The sequence below is a fragment of the Serinus canaria genome, chromosome 11 (genome assembly GCF_022539315.1).
Source record: "Serinus canaria isolate serCan28SL12 chromosome 11, serCan2020, whole genome shotgun sequence".
Classification (NCBI taxonomy): domain Eukaryota; kingdom Metazoa; phylum Chordata; class Aves; order Passeriformes; family Fringillidae; genus Serinus; species Serinus canaria.
Window position 1 is genome coordinate 11,647,206 of NC_066325.1, and position 21,762 is coordinate 11,668,967.

The following is a 21,762-nucleotide window of genomic DNA, read 5'->3' on the forward strand; positions in this document are numbered from 1 at the left end:
TTTTCCGCCGCCGGCTGAGAGCTTTCCCCGCGCCGCCACCGCCGGAGCAGCCGCGGCCCTGAGGGGCTCTGGCAGGGGCGGCGTGGGGCCCCTCGCTCGGGAAGGAGCCCGTGGGGCGGGGAGCATCCCCCGGCGCCCTCACGTTGGGTGAGCCCGGTCCCCGCTGCCCGGTGATCCCCGTCACACCTGGCGGGGCACCCACCGCCCCTTCCCGGCGAAGGACACGCCTGTGTTTGCGGGTGGGAAATGACACTCCGTGGCAGTCCGCCTGGACTCTCTCTTTCAGGTGGTACGGCAGCGGGAATGACGGTGAACACACCGCTGTGCTTTAAAGGAAAGAAGATCCTGGCCCCAATGGTGCGAGTGGGGACACTGCCAATGCGTCTGCTTGCACTGGACTATGGTGCCGATATTGTGTACTGTGAGGTATGGAGAAGGAGCAGATGGGGCGATTTTATGTGACAACATTATTATTAAGGAAAGTACAAATGGACTTTTTTCATTGTATAACTTGTTATTTTTAATGTAGTTTTCCATTAAAAATGAGGAAAGGAGAATCTCTATGTCTTGAGGCATTTCTCTGAGCCATTCTCAAGTTGTGGCAAATGCATATTTTGAGGCTGTTCAGCAACTTCAAGTAATTTAGATAGAGCACCATAACAGTTTCCTCCAGGTTCACTTTTATTTGCGTTTGGAGGGGGTAGGTTTTTTGGTTTTGGGGGTTTCTTTTGTGTTTTGTTTCAGTAGAGTCAGAACTTTGAAGACTGATTTCATGTCTCATTTGGTTAGTTCTGCTGTGCCTCCATGTATTTCACTCATAGCATTGCTCTCCTTGTTTCTTAAACATTTTTTTTTTGAGCTGCCTGAGATTGAGGTGTGGGGTCCTCAGCACAAGAACTATGTGGACCTGTTAGAGTGGATCCAGAGAGGCCACAGTGTTAATCAGAGTTCTGGAGCACCTCTCCTACAAACACAGGCTGAGAGAGTTGGGATTGTTCTCTCTGGAGAAAAGAAGGCTCTGAGGAGACATCATTGACTTGTCCAGTACTTAAAGAGGGCTTTTAAAAAAGAGGGAGAGGAACATTTTACAAGGATAGATAGTGATAGGACCAGGGGAGCAGTTTTAAACTAAAGAGAGAGCTTTAGATTAGATATTAGTAAGCAGTTCTTTAACCAGAGGGTGCTGAGGTACTGGGTCAGGTTGCTCAGAGAAGTTGGTCTCTCTAGATAATTACTTAATAAAATGGGTAACTGTTTAGAGCTGACAGGCTGAAACAATTCAACTCACTGAGATTTTTTTATCCTTTCTACTCAGGAGCTGATTGACATAAAGATGCTACAGTGTAAGAGGGTTATAAATGGTAAGTATGGCATTTCTTTTGATAATACCTGTAAGAAGTCTCTTTACTAGTAAAGAGAAAGGGTAATTATTTCTCAGAAGCATTTTTCTAGTGATTATAGTGATGTTTCAGTACAATCTCACTGAGTTGTGTCTAGGGGCTTACAGTAAGTTTTTGAAGTGCTACCTTAGACCTGTCTGCTACTCTAGTTTTAAACTTCCCATTTGTTTGGACTGCAGTAGAGACAGTTTCCAGTCATGTGTCTTGTTCATGTTAGCTGTTTGTGACATGATAGCATACACACCTTTTAGTTTACTGCAACAAGGAAGGAACACATACAAGACCTCACTGTTATCATTCATTTATTGACTTGAAGTCCATGGGCTGGACTTGGAATAACATGATTGTCACTGCAAGTTCTTAAAAAGGTATCTTTGAGACCTGGCCCTTTCTGAGTGGCATAGAAACAGTTGCAATGTCCCTGCTGGAAAACAGAAGTTCACTACAAATCTCTCTCCTCCTGCCCCTTCTCAAAAATAGTACTGTTCATTCTGGCTGAGTCATCGCTGGGCTTTGATACTTTTCAAAGAACATCAAATGACTTTGATGGCATTTCATTTATATACAAATGACATGGTCATATGACTTTTTTTTAATTTTTGCATTTGTACAGAATTTTTGTCTGTTTTATCTGTTTCTCATTTCATACAGAAGTACTTGAAACAGTGGACTTTGTTGCACCTAATGACAGAGTTGTTTTCAGAACTTGTGAAAGGGAGAGAGAACGTGTTGTCTTCCAGATGGTAAGAAACCAGATACTCTTCTAACAACATAGATAAATGAGGTGGTTTCACACCAAAGGTGTTGCAGAATTTCTGAGCTGCTGCTACAAATCAAGATTCTACATTGTAAGTTCTCCTAAGAGGTGATTAAGATAACCTCTGTGCTCTCTAGCAGCTTAGTTTTGTAAGAGGTATTATAGATCTATTTCTGAACTTATGGATGTAGATATAAATTGTGCTGATCTCTGATCACACATTGAAGTTTTTCACTGTCCTGTGAACAGTCCCACTGGAAAGACTGAAAGAGGCAGCATTGTTTAGTATAGGTAAGAGAGGATTAATATGTGCATTGGCATTGCACAAATGGAATAAAGATTCTCTTTGCTGAAGAGAAAATTACAGGAATTTGCTCTTAGAGACCACTTTGTGTAGGACAAGAGATGATGGGCTAGGAGGGAGGGGGAAGCATGAGTGGACTGCATTAGATACTTGTTCAGTGGTAATGTAGCCCTGAAATAAGTTGCTTGTGGAGTCTGTAGAGTTGTTATTAGTGGAACTTCTAAAGAACATTAAAATAGATATCTGTTGCTGACGGGCTAAGAACATTTGATATTCTTGAAGAGGGCAGACAGGCCTCTTTTGATCCTTTTTTGTATCACCTTTTTTTATCCAGTGACTGACTCCAATATGTGCTATAGGTAAATGTTTGAAGTATCTAGCGTGCCTCTGAGTGGGTCTCTGTCTGTACTAAATGTTCACACATGTGCAAGTAAGCACCTTGGTTTTATATTAATTTGATGATATTTTGTAATTATAAATCCTCTTCTTTTACCAACAGGGTTCAGCAGATGCTGAAAGAGCCCTGGCAGTAGCTAAACTTGTGTAAGTCATCTTCTCTCGCCCTCTTCCCACCTTGGGTTTGTCTGGGATTTTTTGTACAGAGGAATTATTGTAGAAGACGGTTTTTTATGATTAAGAGCATCAATGTAGCTCTTGACAGAACCAGGAAAAGTTCAGCTGCATAAATTCTGTGCTGGGATGGCTTCTTGGTAGTGCAAGTGTGTCCTTGATCTCTCCAGTATGAATTTCCCCGGCTATTGCGCAGCTGCAAGACCAATATACCTGAAAATGTCCCTTACTGTTTGTGGTTTAAAGCCTTCAGTAATGGATTGTGCAGAAACCAAAAATGGCTCTTAAAAAGGTGGTTTTAAGCCTCCATTTAAATAGATTGAAGTTTCAATAGGACTTATTGTAGTGGAGAATTTGGTGGTGGATAGACTTTATATGAGATTAAGTATATAGAAGATATTTAAGATGAGTATTTGCAGCTTCTGCACAGCACTGGTTATTGAAACCGTTGAACAATCTGATCTTCAGACCATCATTACAATTTATATATTTAACTTAAATAAGTGAGAAGCTAAAAATTAAGAAGTTCAAATTTACTTTAAGTTCTCATTTCAGTTTTTGTGATGATAGAACAAATTACCTGGCAAGATACCTCATTCTTGATTCTTGTTTTAATATGCTAAAAAATATTTTGATTTTTCCTTCTCTTTCAGAGAGAGTGATGTGGCTGGTATTGATATCAACATGGGATGCCCAAAAGAATATTCTACTAAGGCAAGTGGATTTTGATTACTCTTAAATGAGCCTTTTCTGTCTTGGAGATATGGAGTAAAATTTTGATGAAGAGAAAAATTAAATTGAACTGTTTGTAGTAAACAGAACACTCTAGAAGGTGTCATGGCCCTAATACAGTAAAATAACATAGGCTGTTAGAAAATTAAATTCTTAAAGGCTAGATAAAATTAAGTGTTTAGAGGTTTTAATATTTTTCTAAAGTCATTAATTTGTTGGGTGAGTGAAATAAGTTCTGCCTAGCCTTAATAAAAACTGAAATCACAATTTGTCATCTGAGCAAATGACTGGCAAAATACAGTGACAACTTAGCTATGCTGAATTCAGTTCTTTGTCAGTCTCAAGTGGGAGGACAATGGATCACTTAAAACCTGGTTTGTTTGTTTGTTTTGTAATAAAGCACATGCAGTTCTAAATTAGTCCTGTATCTGGGACTAGAACAGAGCAGTCAAACTGGTTGTTAGGACTGTTAAGCCACTTGGTGTAGAGATAAAGGATCAATAAATTGAACCATGGCACTCCATTTTCATGTCAAATGCTCCACAGAACCGTAATTAGGAACAAAACACCAAAATATCCATCTTGTACTAGGGTGAAAGATCAGGAGTACAACTGCTGGTGAATTGTTATTCTCCAACAATAGTTCTGGGTCAAAAATTTTGTACAAAAAAGTTGTTGGTCTCTGCATCTATGTATGCAGTGAAACAGTGTGAGAAGAAGGTGTTCAGTAATGTTTCTGTATTTTAAATTTTGCCATTTTTTCCTTAATATGATAGTGCTTTTGTTGTGGTCTGCTATTCGGCAAAATAATTGAGTTGAAAAATGTGTTTGCCCAGTGGGTAACAGCTTCTCTCTGTTTTCCCAGGGAGGTATGGGAGCAGCACTGCTGTCTGATCCTGACAAAATAGAGTCTGTAAGTATCACCTGGTGGGGTTGGAACTACCTTGGGAAGAATTGTGTACTGTGCTCTACTGGCAGCAGGAATGAGTTGCATAGACAACAAATTTGTGATTGCTTGAGTGGAATACTCAGTTTAGGACGCTGGAGTAAAGGTTATAGATAAATATTCCTGATTAAGTTCTCCTTGCCATTATCTGGATTATAAAACTGCTACTTTTGGGGTTTTTTTCAGTTTAAAAACTTTGAGTGTGGTGCAGTATTTGTGAGTTTTACATGTCTATGCATGTAATTTGAAATCAGAGTTCACTGGTCAGGCCATATTAAAAGCAGTGTTGAAACTCCAGCAACAGTAAATTGCTCTCTAAAATCCAGTTCAAATCAACAAAGAATTGTAAATAAAAATGTCTTAGACTATAAGTAGGCTTGTCTATCTACTGGATAAAATTGTATATTCAGTTACAAAGTATATATGTCTGTTTAGCATGTAAGATTCTTTATAGAGGAATAATAAACAGTGTTACATTATTCTAATTTATTTTCAAGAGAGAAAGGAGGAAAGTTTTAGTAATGCCACTGTTCTGATCAAATTTTTGTCTTTTTTTTTTTTTTTCAGATATTGACCACCCTTGTTAAAGGAATTTGTAAACCAGTAACCTGCAAAATCCGCATTTTGCCCTCAGTAAGAGCATAAATTGTTGTGCTGAAGTGTTCAGCTGTTACTGCTCTGATTTGCTATCAGTTAGAATATATGTTGTTCTAGTATGTTTCACTGTACTCCTGTTGCTGTGAAATAGCACTTGGAACTTACAATTTCTCTTATCAATGCTGTCCCAGCCTAAATCTGACCTGCAGGTGCACAGAGGCTGTGGTTGTGGGCTTGTCAGTTTCTGTGATAGGCAAGGGCACAGAGGCTTTTAGCCTCTAAATTTCTCAACTAAGTCATTTTTTTATGTCATAGAGGTAAAAAGGGGTGTAGGACAGCACCCTCAAGCAGCCACTGGATGCTGTTAGTTCTTGTTTTTCACATGGGGCAGCCAATAGATAATTGTTTTCTGTCCTTTCAGACTAATTTTTCTTCCATACTGTTTTCCTGTTCCTGCAGTTAGAACAGCCAATGAAGTTACAGTGTCTATATTTTTAGGATCTTCTTCCAGACTTTTTTTACAGCTGATGTAGCTTCCTTACTGTTTGGGTTTTTTTTAGATGAATTCTCTACTTATTTTTAAGCCTCCAAGAGATTACATGCCTTCTCTTTTAAAGACTGATTATTTAGCTATTGGGTATTTAATTACAATTTAGCAATTGGGTATTTAATTACTTCCCAGATACTATGATTGCATGTATTCAGTAGATGGATGAACTGTACCTGAGCTAGCTTTGTTCAGAAGTCATTTATGTGTTGGGATAAACAAATGAAGCTTGTGTGAAAAAAATCAGTAACCCAGTCTAAGATCATTTTGGTTCTGAAGTATTAAATTAGAGAACTGGCACCTTTATCCTAGAGCCTCTTTCTTTTTGTTTCAAGCTGGTTTTGGATAATGTCATGCATCAGAACAGCAGGTGAGCTTCTGTCTCTGCATCCCTGCCAGCTGGGACATGTTGCAGTTTTCAGACTGAATCTGATATGTTTGGGATGAGCCACAGATATTCCTCCAGCTTTTGAAAGGAAATTTTGCCTTTTTTCATTCTCCCTTTCCCTAAAGATGCATAAGACAGGCTAGTGCAGCAGTGTGTCAATTTTATTTCTGCCTTTTAAGAGCATTTTACCTCTTTGAAGATATGCTGGGCATGTAAGAATATTCTTAGAATTTTTTAGATGCTGGTTAACATTTTTAAGACACATCTGAGAGGAATATTTATAGTTGTGTGATTGCATGTTAGGTTGATTTCAGAAGGCATCTTCTGACTGAAAAGCATTTTAATTACAATTTACAGAGTAGTCATTAGAGAGGACTTGCTAATCAAATGTTCCAGTCATTTTCAATTGACAGTCTGAGAACCTTTGGAAAATATTCTCCAGCTACACAGTATTTTGTTACCTGGTTTGAGAAAGTTTGTAATCTGTAGGTTCAAGGAAGCATTGAAAACGAATTCTTTTTTTTTTTTTTTTTGCCATAGCATTTAGTATTTTAATTGAAGTACATATTAAATGGTTGTGCATGTTATGTTATTGATGAAAAACAGGAATCACGTCCCTCTTGATAAAAGAAGACTTCCAGCATTTGTTTGTACAATGGTCACATGATAGTTATTCCTTTTGCTTTGAGTTGAAATAATGTCTGACTTTCTTACCTCTCAGGTGGAGGATACTGTGAATCTGGTGAAGAGGATAGAGAAAACTGGCATTGCTGCCATTGCAGTCCATGGAAGGTAAATTGATTTTAGGCAAGAAAGATCTTTTTAGTTTGTTGATGACTGTACCACAGTATGATATGACTGATATGAGTATCTTCTATACACTAAATGTAATATGTGGTCCTGATTTCAACTGTTAACTGAGTTGGTGTTCTAGGAAATTAAGTTAGTAATTATGGAATTAAACTGCTTCCTGCTCTTTTCCTAAATATTTTTTCTCAAAGACCAAATAAAACTCTCTTGAATACTTTGTATCTAAAAAATCAAATATGTAAAATAAATAAGCTGAAACAAGTATATCCCAATAATCCTTTTGTCCCGTCTGCTGTTGTTTAGAGATCTATAAATTCCACAGGAAATCTTTGGTCTTGTTCTTTTGTTTGTTTGTTTGTTGGAAAGGAAGAAGGAGGAGAGGCCTCAGCACCCTGTCCATTGTGATGTGATCAAGGCCATATCTGAAGCTGTCTCCATTCCAGTAATAGCAAAGTAAGTTGGACTAATTAGTTCATTCTGGTCAGATGCCTGCACTTAAGATTCCCAAGTGCAGGAAAAAGAACCATGATTAATTATATTAGTGTTGTTAATTTTTAGTGGAGGATCTCATGACTTCATTAAGGAGTATGCAGACATTGAGACCTTCCAGAAAGCAACAGCTGCCTCATCAGTCATGATTGCTCGTGCTGCCATGTGGAACCCCTCTGTCTTCAGAAAAGAGGGGTTTTGCCCCTTGAAGGATGTCATGCAAGATTACATCAAATATGTATGTTTTTATGAAGATCTTACTTGTAATTAACATTGTTTAGAATTGTTTATCCAAGTCCTACTGCAGTATCTTAACTCCTCTTCATTTCAAAGACTTGGTTCATGGGATATTTTAACATACTGCATGTTACATGATCCTTGCAAATCAATCCCTGCTTCCTCTGTTTGATTTTGTTTAGAAATCTGTATGCAGAAAACATGCTTTTTAGCCCTTGTTTCTTGGGAACATTTATGAGGCTTACCAGGCTATCTAAAAATGTAATGAAATCTAAAAATATTCCAACCCTTTCAAAGTCACAGTTATACAGATGAACAGATTATTGTATACAGTATTGAATTTGCAACATTGAACAGAAAGGTGAAGGGGTATTAAATAATCAGTTGCTCCTAGATTCACTTTTAGAAATTAATTACTTTTCACAAATACTGTCAAGAAGTATTCACAGTAGGGAAGCAAAGGGAATGATTTGCCAATAAAGTAATTGGCAAATTACTGTATTGTAGTACTGTAGTTCCATTAGCTAAGTCATCTAATATATAAAGTTTTATCCATTATTCAAGAGACAAAATTTTAATGACATAATAGGAAATTAGTCAGAAATCTGTAACTTTGATCATGTCATCAATTCAAATACTTTTCTTAAATTTGAGTTTGCTAGTTAGGAGTTACTTACTAAAATATCAGTGCATTGCTAGTCAGTGATGTAAACAGGTCAACTTTTTCTTCAGAAGTATATGAGTCAGTTGAACTTTAGTTGGTGAAGTTATGCCAAAATGATCAGACTGTAGTCACATTCATGGGTAGTGTTGAATATGTTACTGAGGAATCTGCACTGTGGCTTGCCTTTCAAAAATGGTTGTGGAAGTCATGAAGACACCATGTGCAGTGTAGAAGATAAATTTGTTTGGTGTGGTTTTGAATTCTTTGTTTCTTTCCATCAGGCAGTGAGGTATGACAATCACTACACCAACACTAAATACTGCTTGTGTCAGATGTTAAGAGAACAGTTGGAAACTACTCAGGGTAAGAAGCTGCACGCTGCACAGTCCACGCAGGAGATCTGGTAAGCATGGACTTCAGAAAAGGAGTTGTACTCTGTCAAACTTGCACACCACTTCTCTGTCTAGCACTGCCTGGCATTTCACACTGTCAGGAGAAGTTGTAAAAACCCCAAAGATAACCCCCAAAAATCCAGATGGGAGATGTGAAATATCAGAGTAAACTTTTTCAGGTTCCTCCATGCTCAGATGTTAAAGATTAACCCTAAAACTCTCCATATTCAGCACACTAATTTGAGTGGTGCTTCACTGAGTGACAAGCATTTATCCAGTATTTGCCTGAAGTGATTAAGAAAAATTTCAGCTTGTCTGAAATTTTGTGTAATTTGTCTTCTTCCAAGGATTTGATTTAGCTTTCCCACTTGCATGTGAGGTTTATGATGTTACTGGAATATTTATAGGATATTTGTTTTAAAATGAACAGTTAGAAACTCGGAAAATGTATCAGGGTTGTCTGGTACTTAAATGTAATTTTTTTGTGCTGCTTTTCATTCCTGGAATATCCTAATGAATGATGGCAATCTTTTTGAGGAAATATGGTAGTTTTAGAGAGAATCCTGTCATGACTAAATGAAATTTCTCAGTGGGAGAGACAAAAATGAAAGAACAAAAAATTTTGAGAGAAACCATAAAATAGGCAGATGAATAAAGAATTAGCACAGAATTAGAAGAATTCAGGTTTGGACACATCCCAAACTGAACAAAAAGCTCTGAGCTTGCATGTGCCATATCCATGTTGTGTTATAATTATCCTTCTGATAGAAGGGAGGGGAGGAGTCTCCTTGTTTTTTATAAAATGAGCAGTCTGAAACTGTTTGATATCTAGTGTGTGTGAAAGTGGATAGAAATGCTGAAAGCTTGAAATATTTTGTAAAAGAATATATTAGTTTCTAGCAAACCCTAATCAGCATTCTATTCCTGTTCAAGAGGAATGCAATGCCTGCAATCCTTTTGCCATTTTATTGCCTCTTACCAATTTTGGCTTTCTAGAAAGAATTCTGTCCATGATTATTACATTACAGTACAATGAAGGGAATTTGTATTGCATATATAAAGGGAGCTAGACTTCATTATTCTTAAAGGAGCAGTGGAATCCATGAAAAACTTTTGAACTTTGCAAGTTACTTTTCACTTTGGCAACTTAAAGAATTTAACTTGTTTTAGTATGCTAACAGACTATCTATTTTGATTATAGATTTTGAGTTTAGGAAAAAAGATAAAGTACAGATTGGAACTCAAATCTTTTGCAACTTCAGTAAAGTCTTAGTCCAGAGGGTGGTGGTGTTTTCTGCTGCATGAATAGCAATTCATAGCATGTAAAATAAATACTGTAAAGTAATAGTTTTACAGGTAGTTGGAGGTGTCACAGTTCATGCACATAAACACTGGATAGAGATCTAGGGGTTTATGTGCTATGCCTAACAATTCTTTAAGGGCTTCCAAAATCAAACTCTGGTTTTGTACATGTGGTGCAATACCAACTTCAAAATGGGCTAAAGCAATGTGTGTGCAGGAGAGGGGGACAGAGAGAACCATTTGAAAATTTATGAAACTGCTTTCTGCCAGCAAACTTGGTCTTTTAATCCCTGTTCTGAACAACCTGTTTCATGTCCAGATAACTGAGGAACATTCAGTTTTTAAAATGCACCAGTTTATCTTCAGACAATTATAGTGCATAATTCTGCTGTCTCCTGGTGGTGAGGATGGGTTACAGCCATTTGAGCTCTAACCTCAGTGCTGAATGCAAGAGAACAGCTTGCTGCTCTTCCCACAAAGCATTTATATAGCAGTATGTAATAAATTGCCTTCCCTTAGAAGCATAAGTTAGTATTTTGCAACTTCATTGCTTTTTTACTTGGAGCATTGGAGATGGCTTTGTGGGCAGAATCCATTTTGTCATTGAGCAGCCCTGTATCAACCAGCATCTTCGTAACAGAAAGTAAAAGTTTCTTTTATGCTGCAGGTTTTATTGCCATTATCATCTGCAGAAAATCAATAGTCTCAGTTTTTCAAAGTAGATCCAGCCTGCCATGAGTTTGAAATTTAAAAAGGTTTGAGGCTTTTGCCTTTGACTAAAATCCTAATTGCTTCTTCTCTTTATTTGGGCTTGTGAATTTGAGCTCTGAAGTCAGAAAATCTGAGATTTTGAGGGGTTTGGACGCTGTAGTATTATAGTATTTTTAATCACTATAATTAGAAGAAGATTCTTTTTCATACTTTTTGCTTGTATTGCCCTTGTGAAGCTGATGCACCAGGAGTCACACTGAGATGTTTGTTTGCTGATTCATCCAACTGCAAGTTATTAAATGAGCTAATAACTTGAGCATTGCAGGACCTGTAGTTCTGACTGATTCTGCCTGCACTTCCAGGCTACAAATTGCATATGTAGTGCTGGAAATTAGAACATCCTTTTCCTACTTGTAGCTCAATGTAATGTCACTGTGCAGAATACAACCACACTTTCACTTCGTTCTCTGTCCTCTTCAACATATGCTGTAAACACAATTGATTTCTACATTTTCTTTCTCTGCCATAATGTGATTCAAAAATTTATAAACTGATCTCTAATATAAAGAAATTCTGTTTGAATAGTGAAGCCTTTGAAATGGGTGACTTCTATGAAGAAACCACAGCTATTTTTGAAGCAAAGAAAACATCTTTAGAAACCAAGGTACAAGATGAAGATGACCAGATGGAAGATCCAGATGTAATAAAAATGGCTGTAAGATTTGACAAGTAAGTGTGCAAATCAAGTTTTTCACTCTCTTGCATCTCTGAATAATAACTGTGAGGTTGACAGTGCTTAACAGTTTTTTGAAAATTATTTACAAAACAGCACTTACTGGGTGAATTCCTATGAAGCATGAGTGAAAAGAAGAAAATTAAAAAAAGAAAATTAAAAAAATAATATCTCCTTGTGTAAAAGTGTATTACAAAGATGTAGAGTTCAGTTATTTTTAGTAAAACTTGACTAAAACATAATTTTTCTATAAAAGATCCTGAACACGTTTCTTAATACTCTTCTAAGCAGAGAACATACTCATCTGAAGTGTTCTAAATGTGTTCCACTCATAAGCTATTCTGGAAAATTAATTCATGGAGTTGAATTCTATTTTTTATAATTTTTAATTATCATCTGTGAAGCCTATAGAATTGCTGTTACTTTCCATGTCAAACTCATGTTAGCTGATTTTGCTAATAGGCCTATCAAACAGCTCAAGAAGAGTGTGATATGTAAAATCCTCCACAAATGCTGTCATAATGCTTTCATATTTAGAGGCTATATTACCTGACTCCTTGAGAACTGAATACAGATTTTTTTTAATGTTTTCTCTGCCTTGTGTGAGGGTCTGTAATTCTCTGTCAGTGACTGAATAAATTCCTGCATTTTCTACGCATTTTTCATTTGATTACTGCTTTGTAACAGAAGCAGCTTCTCCTTTTTTCTACTAGTGTTTAATTGGTGCTTATAATAAGCAGTAGCAAACTGTATCTCTCTTCTGTGTCACATATTTAGTTAGAATCTCCTTTCTGCTAAGGATGTCTTCTCTAGCTGGATTACTACAGGATGTAAATGTTCGGGAAAACTTTAGATTTAATTTAGATGTTTTGTCACACCTATTACTTGAGTTACCTAATGAAGAAGAAGCAGCATCTTTTTCATAATTTGAGCTGTAAAATTACACTTCAAGCAACTGGTAGAAGTAATACAACAAGCATCACTGTCTTTTCAAAATAGAACTTTGTGCACAGTTGTTGACCAAAACTTTTTCTGTCTAGGCGAGAATATCCACCACAGATCACTCCAAAAATGTATCTTCTGGAATGGTGTAGGAAGGAAAAGCATCCTCAGCCTGTTTATGAAACTGTGAGTCAGTGAAAAACCCTTTCAAACCTCTCCCTCAGCCTTGCATATGAAATTGAGTATTTTAGGACTCAAGGTAGTGAGAAATTCTGCTTCCCCTGGTGTAGCTCTTTCAGAAAGCAGCTGCAGAAATGGTAATGCACACAGGTATGACAACAGCAGCTTCTTTTGTTAGAAAATAAAAAATACATAGTCTGACCTTCAGTCTGCTTTTGATTCATCTGTGAAAGAAGTTGCTGAAACTTTCTGGTCATTTTATAGGAGCCCATGACTGACTTTCTTTTACTACTTCTGTGAAATAAAGAATTAAGTCTTGGAATGTTTTCTCTGTTGTTGCACACTGTTACAGACAGGAGCTGTATGGGACAGGAGCACCTGTTTGGTTACATGGGAACATTATTCGATTACTTTTTATTTTTGTAAAGCAAAAATATTTATAACCTGGACAATTTCTTAATTTTTTAATGTTGTATATGTATGGTGAAATTTGTGGTGTGAATTAGAGTAATTTTAAAGTTATGTTACTTGTTATCCTTGTCTTTATAGATATGAAGGAATATTGAAGGAATATATAAATATGATGATATTGTTTCTTCTGTAAATTACATGAGTGGTTTTTGACAACCCCTTTCCTTTTAATTCTTTTTTTTCTACAGGTTCAAAGACCACTGGATAGATTATTCTGTTCAGTAGTGACAGTAGCTGAGCAAAAATACCGATCAACTCTGTGGTAAGCCATCCTTAATGGGTTTTTCAGCTGGATTTTTGTTTCTGAAATGTTGCTTAAAAACTTGCATTAAAAGGATATTCCAGTTGGCTTTAATAAAGGTCAACTAAAAACTGCCTCCTAAAGCTACTTCTAGGAGGGAGAAAGGATTAAAAGCTTCTGAGAATTGAATGTGACAAGAGGAAGTAAGCACTGGCATAATCATGTAAACAGTTACAGATTTTAATTCACTTTGTTTTAGTCCACAAGTTGTATTGGAAAGGGAGCAAATAGGTGACCCAGTTCCATTTTCTATGTGATGAGTTCAGAAAGAAGCCAGGGAAGGCAGAGGGAAATGTTGGAGGAGGTTATGTCTTCAGCCACTGCAGCAGATCCATTCCAATAAGAAGTCAGGACTAAGTGTCTGTATTCAGTGAAGCAGAGGATGGTGCACTGAGTTCTTGGTGATCACAGTTAATTAGCAGCTCCATCCAGGCCTGCTCTAAAGTTTCTTGATGTATTTTATACAAACATCTATTAATACCAGAGGTGATTTGAGGCATTTGCACCTAAGGTAATCTTGATTTAACTGCAAAGCCAGAGCTAAGCATTGAACATTTCAAACAGGACAAGCACACAGAACTGTTTTGCAGCCTTCCTGTTCAGAGACTTTAGGAAGTTATGCTCAGCTGATATGAAATTTTGAGAAAAAATTTTTTTCAAATACTAACTTCCACAAATGTGTGGTGGGCAGTCTTTCTCAGAAATGACATAATTTTTATTATTATGGAACAGTTCTGCTTTTGTCAGCATCAATGAACTTGTACATCTGACAGATAATATATTTACTCCTGAGCCTCTTTCAAGAAAAGTGATCCTTCATAACTCAGTTTTGTTTAGTGACCAGATTTGTAAAAATTACCTTTCTGTGGGGCAAACACACATTGGCTGTCTACCTTTGACCTGGAGAGCATTCAAGAGACAAGCCCTGATAGAGACAGATTTTCTAGGAAAATTGCAGGACTGACACCTAGCATCAACACCAGACACCTAGCAAGATTGAAATAATTTCTGGAGCTGACATGTTTTGTTTTTCTGCTGTGAGATGACTACAAATGCTGTTTGTTTCATGATGTTGCATCAGTGACAGGAAATTGTCTCTTGGCAGTGTAGAGACCTCAGTTTCTACTTTTACGTGTGCTCTGTGTGCTTGCTCTTCAGGGACAAGTCCAAGAAACTGGCAGAACAGGCTGCAGCTATTGTCTGTCTGAGAACATTGGGTGTCCCAGAGGGAAAGCTCTGTGAGGGAGAAAATCACCTGATTACCAAACGCAAGAGGGGGGACCAGGAGCCCTTGATTAGCAGAGACCATGGAGAGGACCTTGCTGAGCCTTCCCATAAAAAAGCTAATTTTATTGAAGAAACTTCTGATGTGAATGTGCCGAAGATGCCACGATAGCACAGAATTAATGGAAATTAGAGGTTTCATGCCTATGCAGCTACAAATGACCTCCTGTTTGTATATCTTGCTGTTCACATTTCATTTGGATTCTCTGAGAGACAGATAAATTTCCCAGTTGTGAAAAATGCCACTGAGATGTTTACTGTTCACCACTCACTGTCCCTATGGTGCCTTTCAGATGATAATTAGGAACTTGATTTTAAACAACATGGAGAAGGTAATCCCAATAATAAACTTTTTTAAAATATCAGGTATTTTCAAAGCAATTTTGTCATTGGTTTCATTACTTGTTTTTTTATTTTATTAAGTCTACAGTGTGCGGGTAAGAAATGTATCAATACATCATCCACAAGCAGAGGAATGTAACTGTGTATTGGAACTGTGTAGTTAATCAGAAAAATCAATGTAGGAAAATAATTAGTAGCAAAGTAGACATGGTTGTGTCAATTGAGTTTTATGCATGTTTTGCAAGCTTTGTTTATATCCCTCATGTATCAAGAAAAACTATTTTTGGAGAAAGAAGGACTTAAAAATTGTAAGACAAGCATTAAAATAACATTTTTCTGTGATAACTTCTACTACATTTTATTAGAAATATGCCAGTAGACTTAACTGTCCTTTCCTGGTCTTCATGGTCTTAGGTGTTAACACTTGTGTCTTTGCAGTAAGGAACTGGAGCCAAGCCTGGTAGCACTGACTTTGTTGAACGAAGGTCCTTTTCATCTTTTGAACTTGAAAGTCCTCGTAAATGTCTACAAGTAGATTACTTGCAGTAATGGCCATCCAAATATGGCCTTGTATGTTCTTGAAATGTGACCTTGTTTGTCTCAGTAATCAGCTGTTGGAGATACAGGGGTCTTGATCAAAGGCCCATGTTCTCTTCTTTGTTTTCCGTCATCACAACTTCTTATTCAAGTAAACTGCAAGTAAATGCCAGGAGAGTATACAGACCCTGTCTAATTCATGACAACTCAGCTGAGCTTGTCTGATTCAAATTAGAGTTCTGAATCCTCAAAAGAATGCCAGAAGAATTCAGAGATATCTGTTATTAGCAGTTTATTGAAACAGTGGCTTAGTTTCCCTCACCAGTGTGAGGGATCTTAAGATTATCAGCTCTGGTCTGAAAACAAAATGATGGGGATGTACATGCCATGATCTCTAAAGTACTTTGTATAACGAATGTGCAAGATACAATTCATTTGTCTGTAATTCTTAAAGAATCTTTCTATTTAAAATTTTGATTCTTCTCCTCAAGTGGTAGTGCCATATTAAACCATTCTTTTAAGAAGGAACAACAGTATCTCATCAGATAATATTCAAGGTTGTAAAGTTATAATGTCTGCTGTTTAGATTATAGTAATTTACAGTAAATCTATAGAGTCTAGGAAGAAGAAAGTTTTTCTTGTTCAATTTGTACATTACAGTAAACGCACTTTCATATGTTTACATTTGATATCATTTTAGTGCTACAATTTTACTCTGAAGCACTAAAAAAATTTGCAGTATTAATCAGAAATTTCAGAAGTAGCCTTTTTCCTATTATAAGTTCTATCTGGAATATCTTACTTTTGTCACAACTATTTGAAGCCACAATAACAAAGAAAAAGTCTTTTTTAGGTCCTGCTACCAGTGTGATTTGCAGGGTCTAATGTAATAGAATCATGGAATGTTTGAGTGTGGAAAGAACCTCTGGAGATTCTGTGGTCCAAACCCCATGCTCAAAGCAGGATGAACTAGGGTAGGTTTCCCAGAACCATGTCTGGCTGGGTTTTGCATATCTTCAAGGGTTGAGACTCCACAACCTTTCTTGGCAACCCGTTCCAGTGTTTGAGCACCCTTCAGGTAAGAAAAAATGGGACTTTTTTCCTTCTTCTACATGGAATATCCTGTATTTCAATTTGTGCCCATTGCCTCTTGTCCTGCCACACAGAAGGATCTGGCTTAGTCCCGTGATCATTGTCTGCCTAAAAGAAGAATTGAATCTTTGAATAGTACAGGTGGTGGTGCCTAAGTAGAGGGTGGACTTGTATGGTAGCAATTACTTTGGATCAGGGGGAGTTCCAGTGAATTGGGATGAGTTTATAGATAAGTCAGTCATGAGAAGCATGTTATTTCTCTTTTGACCCAGAAAACCCCAAAAAATTACTCAGGAGAAAGTGTGTCACTGCTGACTTGAACTTACAGTAGTGAGATAGGATCATTCAATTTAGGAGCCAAGGCCTTCATAGCAGTATTTGTACCTTGAGGGTTTTATATTTGGTATTTTGTCATGTGATGTGAATGTGCCTCCTCCTGCCTCCTTAGTGGAGTACAGCTTGTGCAGACTTTTCATATTGCTTCCTTCAGCCAGTGACTCCATGCAATTCAGAACACAGGTTTGTGGTGAGAGGTTGCTGTTTTAGTGCTCTTGAGAAGGTGTAAATCTTGGGTTCGTTTGATCACTGAGCAGATTTCTGCAGGATGCTGTCCAACATTCACATGTAACTGTAGTTGCAGATAGATACCTTAAGACAGGTTGCATGAATACCAGCCTAGAGGTGCTTTACTACTCATATTACAGAATATGTGCCTTGGCTTGGTTGATGGAGAGAGTTGGATAAAGCTGGCTGCATAGTTTGCTATGAGTGAAACAAATTTTGTGTTAACACAAGCCTGCAAAGTGTGTTTATTATATCAAATGGGTGCTAAACCTTGGGGGGGGCGGGGGGGGGGAATGTTTCTGTTTTCTAATAACCTCATGTTTTCAAATCCTTCCTGAAATTATTACATGGTTGCCAATGTTACACTTACTTTTCTTAGCTCTCAGCAGTGGTTGTAGACACTAATGGGGTTGTCTGTGCTGCATCTATGGCTAGGCCAAACAGAGCCTGTGAAACTGAGAGTGAGGAGTCACTCTGTTGGAATGAGCTTTTAATGCTAAATATAGAAGGGCTGTAATTCTGGCAAATGGCTAGAAAGTGTAACATTTGACACCTTTGATCAGTTTCAGGAAGAACCAAAGAAATGTTGCAGTTGTGTATATATATATATGTATGTGCTTGCCAAAATATTGTGATTTAATGACTTTCTGGTGCATGTTACTTTCTTGAAACTCTGTTACAACTAATGTGTGACTACTTTGATAATTGAATTCATCCTAACCAGTTCTATAGATAAGATAACTCTATTTATCGTGTGTGTTCCCTTCCCAGCACTGGTGGTAAAGTAATTACTTCAGTGACCAGTGCCTTCCTTCTAGAAATCCTTACATTCATATTGCTTTTAAAGAGCAACTGGTTACTGTCTGTGAGTTTCTGCTGTGCTTCTCTTCCCTGCTGTACCTTCCAGAAACAGAAGGTGGCAGGTATTTTTACTGTTGGCACAAAAATACACTGTCTGCCAATTTACCAATCCAACCATTGCACTTCAGCATTCTTGCATAGGGTGGCAATTGAGACCACAGCTGGGTTGCAGGATTTAGCTTCACTTTTCAGAATTATTTTTTTTATTTTAATCTGGTGTGAATATAATACTCGGTCAATACTGATGAAAGCTGTGCTCTATTTTAAGTATTTGCTTAGTGAAAATGTTTCACTGTTAATCCTATGGAACTCTGTGAAACAACTGGGTGGGTTTTTGTCCCAGGGGTACCATCAGCCAACAAAAGAGCATTTGTATTTTTTTAACTTGATAGTGATGCTGCAGAGAGTATTTGTACTGATACCTGCCAAAATGTGGTCCATAGGTATGGGGAGACCTGTAACTTGTTCTCTCTGTATTCTGCTTACTAGAAATGTGAATGGGAATGCAGAGATATTTTTACCAGCCTTAGTGTGGATGCACTCACTGAGGGTCTACCTCCAGGGCCTTGCAGGCTGGAATGCTTTTTGGAATGTCCCAGGCTCTGAGCCCAGCCCCGCCCTGGAATGTGAGGTTAAATGTTGGCGGTACAAATACAGAGTTTGAATATCAAAATCCTAGAGTTGCCCAGCACTGCAGTTTCAGAAACTGGCAAGTGAGCCACATGTCAGCTCAGCTGCTCTCCAGTTCAAAGAATAAGCATGCCCTGGGTTGCTGGGGAAGGAGGGGGAGGTGGGACAGGTTTTGTTTTGGTTTGGTTTTCCCTTACCCGTTATGACATGCAGTAGAAAGTGCTTTTCAAACACGTCAGCTGGCAAGATTGTGAGAGGTCCCACACAGGAGTTAGCTGGAAAAAGTCTTCATTCACAAAGGTATTTTACTGCCATTCTTTAATCAAATCTAGGAGCTCAACATAATGAGAGCTATTGCCTTTTTAAACAGGAACCTGCTCGTATTTGGACTTTGAATCAAGGAGTGATGAGATGGCCTGAAAGGCTTGAGTTCAATCTGTGCCACCGTGCAGGAGGCCGACACTTGAGGCTTTGAGTCAGAGGTGTTGATGACAAAGCTGATGAAAAACAATTAAAGCTAAACATGGAAAGCAAGCCTTTGGTGAGGAGGGAATGCATCATGTATTGTTAAAAAACAGTTGTCTAGGTCAGTTAAGGAGAAGAACTGCTGAGCTGTAGGGGGAGTCTGGTTCAGTCACCTGTATTCCAAGGAGCTCCAGCCTCAGTGGGGTTTGTGAGAGGAACCTTAAAATATGCCTTGCTTGTGGTGTTCACTTAGCTCCCAAATGAAACTGTCTTGCATGAGCTAATGTGAATCAGCTGTTAAACATCTATCAGTTAAACAAATAAATAGTTTTCCCTTGTCCTAGTGCAGTGGGAGAGTCTCTGTTTTCTGTTTTTAGAAAATTATTGTCTGCAAGAGCACTGTAGTATACAAATCTGATACTTTACTCATTTCAACTTAATTTTCCTTGATAAACTCTGTATGTTTGTTAATGCTTCAGTATGTCATTGTGTTCCTGTTCAGCTGCCTTTAAAAATTATTGCTCAGTGATTGCAACCAATGGATGTCATCTATGTACAGTAGTAAACATGCATTTTTTATTAGTATTCTGTTGCATGGAGCTGGCAGAACTGGATTTGAATACAGTTCTTCAACCTACTTTTTAAAACAGCTGGTTTAAAACAGTATGAACACATTCCCTTTTCTACCCTTTTTTAGTACTTTTCTTGTTGATTTTGTTGTTGAACTTCTCTAGGCAGTATTAGGCTGCTGTGCATGCCTGTGCACTTACCACTGCCTGTGCACAGGTGTTAGCATGGATTGTCAGCAGCTGGTCATGGGCCTTCGTGTTAAACTTCTTAAAAAGAAACTGATAAAGTGGTTTCCCTCATTGTGATCAAAGAAGAGTGAGTGTTTTCTTTCTAAATATCTTTTAGATATTTAAGTAAAGTTAGTACATTTTTACCTTTTCTAATCTTAAGTGTCTTTTTGAGTAAAAAAAAAAAATCAGGCTGTAATTGAACTTCATTGGGAAGCATTTCACTGACTTACCTAGTTTGGTTCAGTGTATGCTTACTTACATAAGAAATGGACCTCTGCCATTCTCTGTGAGTTTTTGAAGCAGTAAAAGGGGTTTCTTGTTTTTGAGGGGGGGTTTTGGGTTTTTTGGTGGAGTTGTTTTGGTTTTTTTTTGTTATTTGTGGGGTAGTTTACTGTTTCATTAGCTCTCTGAATGGCTATAAAATTGAAAGCAGTTTCTGGCCATGTGTGCATCTGTTCTAGTTACATACCTGCACTAAATCCCAGGCAACAAAAAGTTTAAAAGCCATTGTTTTCTTTAGTGCTGAAATAGAGCCAAATCCTGGACACCAGACAGAACACAAGTAAACGTGTGAGTTGAGGCACCTACACGAGCCACAAAACCCGTGAGATCTGAAGGGTGTTAAAAACACTATGAGACAGTTTCACTTGAGCAGAAGTGTGCATTTATTTCCCCTGTATGGCATACAAAAGGGGTGTTTGTAAGGGTTTGGTTTTTTTTAGAAGTTAATTTAACATTGTGTATTCAGGTCTGTAGGTGGAAGGGAATGGAAGGTGGAGTGTTCACAAGGGCATCAGAATGATATGATTTCAGAGAGGTGCAATATTGGGACTGCAGGATTCAGGCAGTAAATCAGTGTACAGTTAGACCATGATGCCTACCTGTCACATCAGTGGCGTTGTAATTATGTCATGCTGCCCTGTGACATTCTCTTATTACAGCTAATAGCAGCTTTCATGTTTTGCAGTGCCTGAACATGGAAAAGAGTTGTAGTTCTTAGAAAGTTTATAGCCTGTAGGCTATAGAAGTGCTGCATTATGAATGCTGAATTAATAGGGATTTAATAAATTACCTTCTCTCCCATTAACTTTTATCAGCATGCCAAGTGTTGCAATGCAGACTGTAAAATCAGTCGTGGTTTGCTCACTGGTGTGGGTAGCATGCATGACTGTGCAGCATGACCTGAGAGTGCATATCCCATAATGGCAGTGATGCTGGCTGAAGGGATAGAGAGAAAAAATAAGATTAGTCACTGCTGTCTTTCTGTGCAGTAGTACTGGTACAGCATTTACCCATAGGTTAAACATTTACCCCTTTTTCTTGTGTTTATTTTTAGTACTTAAACTCACGTTTGTAGTAAGATTCTCCATTCTTTGTTGGAGGCAAAATGTGTAGTACAGTGTTTATTGAAAGTGATGCCTTATGCCACAGAAGCAAACACAGCTTCTGTGTTCTCCACAGGATGGGGGGAAGAGTTTCCATTTAACTTTGTAGAGAAACTCACTGAAGACAAACAGATTTGATCCACCCACACTTTATTTTCTTCATACCTCTTCATTTAAAAAACAAAATCAATTTAGATGAAGAGGAGGTTTTACAGAAAAAGTTGATATATTTTCATGAAAGGAAGAGCTAACCTCATCCTGTTAGAAAACATCTTGCATCTTCACCTATCACTGCCTGGCTGCTCTTGTGTACTGTTTTCCTCTCAGCC

At 37.8% G+C, this 21,762-nt stretch overlaps 1 protein-coding gene across 1 annotated transcript; it reads left to right on the plus strand.

The window, feature by feature from the left end:
• Positions 1–173: 173 nt before the first annotated feature.
• DUS2 (dihydrouridine synthase 2) lies at positions 174–16,167 on the plus strand. Its single transcript, XM_009090636.4, has 15 exons — positions 174–426; positions 1,316–1,361; positions 2,052–2,143; positions 2,961–3,004; positions 3,685–3,745; positions 4,629–4,676; positions 5,277–5,342; positions 6,963–7,033; positions 7,418–7,504; positions 7,610–7,778; positions 8,723–8,844; positions 11,432–11,575; positions 12,620–12,707; positions 13,361–13,434; positions 14,632–16,167. The coding sequence occupies exons 1-15, from the start codon at positions 247–249 to the stop codon at positions 14,867–14,869; spliced, it is 1,530 nt and encodes a 509-aa protein (XP_009088884.2). The 5' UTR covers positions 174–246; the 3' UTR covers positions 14,870–16,167.
• The last annotated feature ends 5,595 nt before the right edge of the window (positions 16,168–21,762 follow it).